General features: G+C 65.4%; 1 protein-coding gene and 1 long non-coding RNA gene across 2 annotated transcripts in view; both read right to left on the bottom strand.

Moving 5' to 3' along the window:
* LIMK1 (LIM domain kinase 1) overlaps positions 1 to 3,145 on the bottom strand; it is a 43,567-nt gene extending 40,422 nt beyond the window's left edge. The window contains exons 1-2 of the mRNA XM_009276441.1: positions 3,014 to 3,145; positions 63 to 104 (exon numbers count right to left, since the gene is read on the bottom strand). Of these exons, the coding sequence (XP_009274716.1) occupies positions 63 to 104; positions 3,014 to 3,145 (174 nt within the window). The remainder of the gene's footprint in view (positions 1 to 62; positions 105 to 3,013) is intronic.
* Positions 3,146 to 3,161: 16 nt separating this feature from the next.
* On the bottom strand, positions 3,162 to 3,776 carry LOC103896532. Its single transcript, XR_657412.1, has 3 exons — positions 3,707 to 3,776; positions 3,443 to 3,469; positions 3,162 to 3,234 (listed from the first exon to the last, which is right to left on the bottom strand). It is a non-coding gene; the product is annotated as an uncharacterized LOC103896532 (long non-coding RNA).
* Between the last annotated feature and the right edge of the window lie 3,200 nt (positions 3,777 to 6,976).

The raw sequence follows: 6,976 nt of genomic DNA, 5'->3' as shown, positions 1-6,976 counted from the left end.
GGGCGGAGGCGGGCAGAGCCGCGAGGAGCTACGACCGCGGAGCGAGGGCTACGAGCACTCACCGTAGGGCAGCTTACCAGTGCTGTAGGGCAATCCATAGCCACCTGGAGAGGAGAGAAGGTGGCGGGTTAGCACCTGGCTGCCGGTGGCCGTGCCCCCTCTGCCCCGCGGTGTAGCCCCTCTCTGCCAGCCGGCTGTGCGGCACCAGCCCTCAGGGCTCCTTCCATTGGGATAGTAAATCCTCCAGGATACAACCCCCCGTGGTGGAGCCGGGCCAGGAGATGCTCTTCTCCATCACCTTGGAAGCAGCAGCTCCAAAAAGAGCCACCCGCTCTCAGCCCCGTGCGGAGGGCTGTGGCGCCCAAAGCCGGTTTTGCAGGAGCCTCCCATGACCCCACTTCAGCGGGGGGTCCCCCAGGAGCCCCACGGCAAGAGCTGTACCCAGCTGGCTGCACCATGGCCGGCTCTAAATGAAAGGTCTTAATTGGAATCAGGGCTTGGGAACCTCTGCTGAAACGTGACCTCGTTAGGAGGTCGGTGCGAAGGGACGGGGAGGGATTACGAGCGGGAACATCGCAGGCAGGGAAATGTCTCCTTGCGAAAGAGCAGGATCCCACCACTCGGGACGGCGCAGGGATGCCTGTGGCTCGGCGGGGACTGTGCGCTTGGGAGCCGTCAGCACCGAGCTCCCATCACTGCTGGCAGCGGCGTAAGGAGGGGTGATGGGCTGCCACATCCCCGATGGGGACACCTCGAGTGGCACGTAGGGTGGAGGGTGTCTCGCACACCAAGCCCTCCTGCCGGAGGGGGTTGCGGGCAGGGTGGGGATGCAGCTGCCTGCAGCCAGAACGGGATTGCTCATGGCAAAGCATCTCCTTGAGCACGGGACACCACCCCCTCCCACCAGCCAGCATGTGGGGACCAGATTTCCCTCCACCCTTCCAGGGTGTCCCACGGTGTCCCACGCCAGCGCAGCGTTGCTGGAAGGCGAAGGCTTTCCAGGCTGTGGTGGCAGTGAGCTGTGCTGGGTGTCCCCCACCTTGGGGACCCCCCTTGCCCATCCCAGGGCACCTCATCAGTGCCTCACTCACCCCAAAGCTGCAGAAGGGTCTGGCACTGGGCGACACATGTGGAGGTGACTCCAAGGGTCAAGAGTCCAAGCCCTTGGGTCTCAGAGGGTTTTGCCGGGTCCAAGCCCAACTCCCCACCACCCCCAGCCAGATGCGAGAGCAGCCCCTGCCCCGGGGCTGTGCGCACCCATCCTGCGCCGGCGTGGGGATGCCACCAGCACTGCTGTGGGGGGCTCAGGGCCAATGGGCACGCTGGCTGGCATGGAAAGGGCTTCGCACAGACCGATGCCACCCCAGTGCAGCTGGGCACTGGGGAGCAGTCCCCAGCCCTACGGCATCGGGTGGGACCCTGATTTCAGCCACAGCTTCAGGCTGAGCCCCCAGCGAGCGGGATGGTCCCGGGGCCGCCTCCTGAGCAGGGACAGCACAGAGCAGGAGCTGGCTAGGGCATTTGGAGCAAATCATCCAAAAAGGAGACTTTCCACTGCAAATGTTGCTTTCCCCGCTGTCCCCTTGTCCCCTCTCGACCCGGACCTACTGCAGCTGGGACACAGCGCAAGGGACACGGGGATGTGTGGCAGCCCCTGGGTCCGTCCGCAGCATCAAAGCGAGAGCCTTGACAGCCAGCCCAGCGTGTCCCCGCGTTGCCAGCCCCAAGCCCTCAAAGGTGACAAACTGGCATCCCCCAGCGCCCCGGGAAGGACCGGGGTGCCAGGCAGCACCCAGCAGCTGAAACCACAGCTGGGGACACCACCACTGTCCCGTTGGTCCCTGCAAGAAGCGTGATGCACTGACAGGGCTCCCTGGCCAAGGGGATGGATGTCCTCCCCTGATTTATTTAACGAAGGCTCCCCATAAAGTGGGTCAGCCGGCAGCGGCGTCCCATCCAGGCCGTGGGCCACTGGCGGGGCTGCCACGGGATGGAGCCAGGCACAGCCGCGCCATGCGCCGGCGGTTTGCTCTCCACACCAGGCACCCCATGAAAGGCTGTCTGGGGCCGGGCTGCAGCCAGGAGGCCAGACGGTATCCGATGGCGGCGGGGCCGAGTCGCCCTAACGAGCGTAACTCTGCCTCCGTGGGAGGAAGCCGGAGCGGGCCAAGTATTTCTGCCGCTGTTTGCGGCGACGGGCCCCGGTGGGGGGAAGCCAGCAGAGCTGCCAGGGCTGGCGCCCGTGCTGGGGTGGGACCTGCTCCCCAGGGCTGGGCTCCCCCCACCGAGGCTTTCCTGCCTGCAGCAACTTGTTTCGGCGAGTGGGAAAATGCCCGTGGATCTACTGGCTCACCAGCACCCCAGAGATGCGGGTCCCCTCCCAGATCTGGCTGCCCTCCTCCTCAGGGATGCTCTTGGGACCAGTAAGCTGGCAGCGTGGCCCTTGGAGGGCACAGCACCTGGTGCTGGCTGCCTGCCACTGCCTGTCCTGCCGCTGTCCCTGCGTGGGCATGGCCGGCTGGGGACAGGCAGAGCTGGCACCTGGCACAGGGCTGGGAGATGGAGGTTCCCGGAGCAGTCCAACCTGGGAAATGGGTGCTGAGCACCCCCAGACTTCCCTGGGCTGGGGCGGAGCCTCATTTGGGTGGGCAGTGGGGAGGGAGACCTGCCTGGAGCTCCAACCCCACCGCATGCCTGCTGTTGGTGGCCTTGGCTAGAGCTCCTTGAGCCAGGATGTTTGGCCCAGGTGAATGCCCAGCGATGCCCGGCACAACCCCAGGAGCCACATAAAGCAGACAGTCCCTGCAAGGGCTGTGCCTCGTGCCAGGAGGAGCCGGCAGGGACAGCCTGGGGTGGCTTGGCCCAAAGCATGTCCCCAGAACATGCTCTTTCCTACCTTACAACAGCTGGAGAGAGGCACAGCATCGTCCCCATGGGCTGGGGGCAAGACCAGCAGCAGCATCCAGGCAGCTGCCCGTGGGGCTGCGATAGGCAGGGCTGCTGCTGGACTCACCTGCCCATCACCCCTTGCTCTGTCCTCCTGCCCCAAGGCCAGCATGGGCACTGCCCGGTCCAGGGGACCCGGGGGCACGTGGAACGGCGGGTCCTTCTGGCGCTGCTGGGGGTCCTTCACCCCTAGCCCCATTGGCTGTGGCAGCTTACCTGGGAGCTTAGGAGCTTTGATGGGATACCCCAGAGGGACACCAGGCTGCTGACCTCCAAAACCTCCCAGTCCTGCAAAGCCAACAGCAGACTCTCACCTGGAGCCCGCGCGCAGGCTGCCACCAGTCCTTGCGAAAGGGGAGCGCCCCGGGGCACCCCGGGAGAGGAGAGCGGGTGGCTTGGGAAGCCCTGAAGCATCTTCTGGCATGGGGAGGCCATGGCTGTGATGAACAAGCTTGGGAAGGAAGAGAAGGATGGGCGAGAGAGACAGGACACTCACCAGGGATTCCTGCGAAGGCTCCTGCTCCTAGGCAGAAACACAAAGGTACCCACATGAGCCTCGGGGCTAGTGCTCGGGGTCCAAACTAGTCTGCGTGGGCTGTGTGGGCTCAGCCAGAGGTCAGCTTCACTCGCCCACATGCCCTGTGGGGCTGTGACCCCAAAGGATGGGCTGGAGCTAGCCCCAGCAGGACGGGGATGAGGGCAGAGCCAGCCCTGGACCCGCCCTCCACCCCGGTGTCTCCAGGGGATCAAGGGGACCTACCTGGACCTTTCGGCTTGACTCCAGCACCAGTGGGTACTCCAGGCAGCACCCCTACACCAGGGAAGCGGACACCTGCAGCAGGGACCGGAGGGGCCAGGTGAGCGCAGTGGGGCATCGTGGCGTTGCTGGTACCCAAGACCACTACACTCAGCTCCCAAATCCTTGTCACCCCTCTCTGGCTCAGCGCTAACTCTTGTACCCTGGGACAGGGTACCTTCATCCCTCGGGGGCTTGCTGGGACCCACCCTGTGCCAGCACCCCCACACCCCCTGGGCAGAGCTGCCAGGGAAGGGTTTGCTCCAGCCCTGCGGCTGCCTGTGCTTTGGGGCGGTGGGGGGAGGCGGGCTGCCCACGCAGGAGCTCAGGGTGCCTGCAGGGTACATGGTACCCACGAGTGGGTCCCACTCGTGACAACAAAGCACCAGCCCACGCCATGGTATAGCCAAGCCCGGGCATTGCTCTCTGCCCCAGTTATGTGCAGTGGCTTCATGCAAGCTGGGGCTCTCTGGGGAGTGTGTGGGGGGGGGGGTCCTGCTCACTGAGCCCCGACCCTCCAGGGGCAACAGGCAGCGCTTTGGCCTTGCAGTCATTTGGGTCGGGGTTTTGGTGGTGGTGTTTTTTTTTTTGGTTTGGGTTTTTTTCCCTTTTACAAATGTCTTTCATTATAACTCACGCGTTTTCAGACATGGAAAAGACATTCCTGACCAGCAACACACTTCTCCTTCTGACAATGTCGAAACATCTTGTTTTCACAAGTTTTCCTCCCCCAAATTACTTTGCAGTGAGGAATTCCTCTCGCCCCGCCACCTCCTCCCCCTCCTTCCACGCCGTCCTTTGGCTGTGGGCGCTCCCCTGGCGTGCTCTGTGCCAGCTCCTCTCCCGGTGCTGATGCCGCCTGCTCCCGCGGAGCTTGGCACGAGACCCCCGGAGACGCAGGGTCCCCCCGCCTTTGGCATGGTGGAAATGTCACTACGGCCCCAGCAAAAGGGTTTGGAAACTGCAGGGAGCGGTGATGGGGCAGGCAGGGAGTCGGGCAGGCGGGCAGCACGGGGCTGCACGCAGCCTTCTGCAGGGCAGGGTGCTCTGCCTGCGTGGGCAGGGCAGGCAGGGGAGGTGTTATAACGCCCCAGGGTGCAGCTGGCCACAAGGCCATTGACTCAAAGCGGGGTGCTGCTGGTGGGGTGGGGACCCCCAGCTCACCTGCGCCAGGGAGCACGCCGCCCGGGAAAGCTCCAGGAATCCCAGCACCTGCCGGGCGAGAGAAAGGCGGGGATGAGCGCCCAGCCGGAGCCATTCCCCGCCCCGGCCCCCTGCTTCGGGGCCGTGCACCTACCTGGTACTTTGGGGGGTTTCCCTGCCGCGCCAACCCCGGGCTGTACCCCGCCCGGTACCACCGCACCTGCAGGCAGCAGAGACCCCCTGAGCCCCGGCACACTGGCTCCTGCCCACCCTGGCAGGCATGAGGACGCATCTGCCCCGGGGTCGGCTATGCTGGGGACAAGGGGTATTTCCTACCTGTGGAGACCCCAAGGCCACCAGGACCAATTCCACCCACGCCACCAATGCCAGCACCTGGGGGCATTGGGAAGAGGAGCGTACCAGTGTGAGATGCCACCGCTGGGCTACGGGTGGCCGGAGAGGTGCAAAGGAAGGGACAAGCTCAGGACAGCTCTTGGGGGGTGAAGGGGACACTGTGAGGCAGCACCGGGGATGGGTCCCCCAGACCTGGGCACAGGGACCAGGCAGCTCAGTGCTCTCCGCTCCTGGGGGCTCGGGCTTGGCCAACGCCCCTTTCTCAGCACACCAAGACGTGCCAGGGTCCCCCCGCATCAGCGGGGATCCCTGCGGGAGCAGCACCTCCCACTTGCAGCCCCCCAGCTCCATGGGGAACACTCTCCTAACCCAGCCACCCAGGGGACACCAGGAGTCCCTGGGGGCTGCCCAAGACCCGGCATTGCCTTGCCTGGCATCGCTGCCTTGCCCGGCATCATTGCCTGGCCCAGCACTGCATCGGACACCCTCAGCACTCACCAGCTTTCGCAGCAGCCTTGAGCGCAGCGGCAGAGACAGCACCTGGGAAGACGCCTCCGGGGAAGAGACCCGCAGCACCTGCGGGGAGGAGAACAACCAGCGTGAGCATCCCCAAAAAGCGGCCGGCGAGAAGGTGTCCTGCCCTCCACGCCGGCCGTGGTGGGCGCAGGGGGTGGTGAGCCGTGGGGGGCTGCGCGGGGGTGCCGGGGGCTGGCGTTAGGCTGGGCAAGGCGGTGGTTAGCAGGCGCTGACCTGTCCTGCACCGGCTTTTCCCTGCGTCCCCCCCAAATGCTTGCTCCCATCCACATCCCACCAGTCACCAGCTATGCCCATGCCACCCAGGGCACCCTGCGGTGTCACCGGCTGCTGCGCACGCTGGGGTCCCCTGTGGCCCCGGGCAGGCTGGCCGGGCCACATGCGGGCACTGTCCCCCTGCTGCAGACACCATGGGGACCCCGTGTCCCTCCTCGCCTATCGCTGCTTGGGGTCACCCAGCCATGGTTGGTGCCATGATGTTGGGGGACCACAGGGCTGCCCGTCGGTGGCTGCTGGTCCCTCAGGTCTGGGAAGGGCGCCCAGCCCAGATGGGACCCACCAGGGAGGCTACGGAGAGCACCCAATGGGGATGAGCCACGTGCTGTCCCCAAGGTGGGTGTCTGGGGACATCACTCTGGGGACAGTCCAGAGCGAGGGCGGCCGGTGGTCTGTGCTCACCTGGCTGCAGGCCAAGTGGGCCGAGTCCCCCGAGTCCTCCGACCCCTGGAAAGAGAAGTGGGGTGAGGTAGGGGGGGACAGCCGGGGCCAGAGGAGCAGGAGCGTGCCGCTTGCACCATTCCGGTCGGATGGGAGCACACCCCGAGGACAGGCACAGGGACGGGTGACAAACATGCCCGCCAGCATCCCGGTCTCCCATCCCGCCCCTTTCTGCCTCGCCCGCCCCCCACCCCGCCGGGCCACGAGGGGACGGAGCCGAAATGTTTATGGCTGAGGAATGAGTCCCTCTGGCTCCGGCCAGCGCTGCCTTCCAACATCTGGGGCTAATCAGCCCTCGCTCCCCCCAGGCGCAAATTCCACTGCCTTTGGCTCAGGGTGCGGACACCGCTCCGGCTGGGGCTTCACGGCCGCGCCGTGTTTGGTTTTAATTACGCCGAAATAAAGGGCCTTGTTTTTCTTTCCACGAGCTGAAATCTGAGTAAACGGAGGTTGCCGGCCCCCACCTCGGGCTTGCGTTCCTGCTCC

The sequence above is a fragment of the Aptenodytes forsteri genome, unplaced genomic scaffold (genome assembly GCF_000699145.1).
Source record: "Aptenodytes forsteri isolate BGI_AS27 unplaced genomic scaffold, ASM69914v1 Scaffold209, whole genome shotgun sequence".
Lineage (NCBI taxonomy): Eukaryota > Metazoa > Chordata > Aves > Sphenisciformes > Spheniscidae > Aptenodytes > Aptenodytes forsteri.
This window is presented reverse-complemented; position numbering and strand designations above follow the sequence as displayed.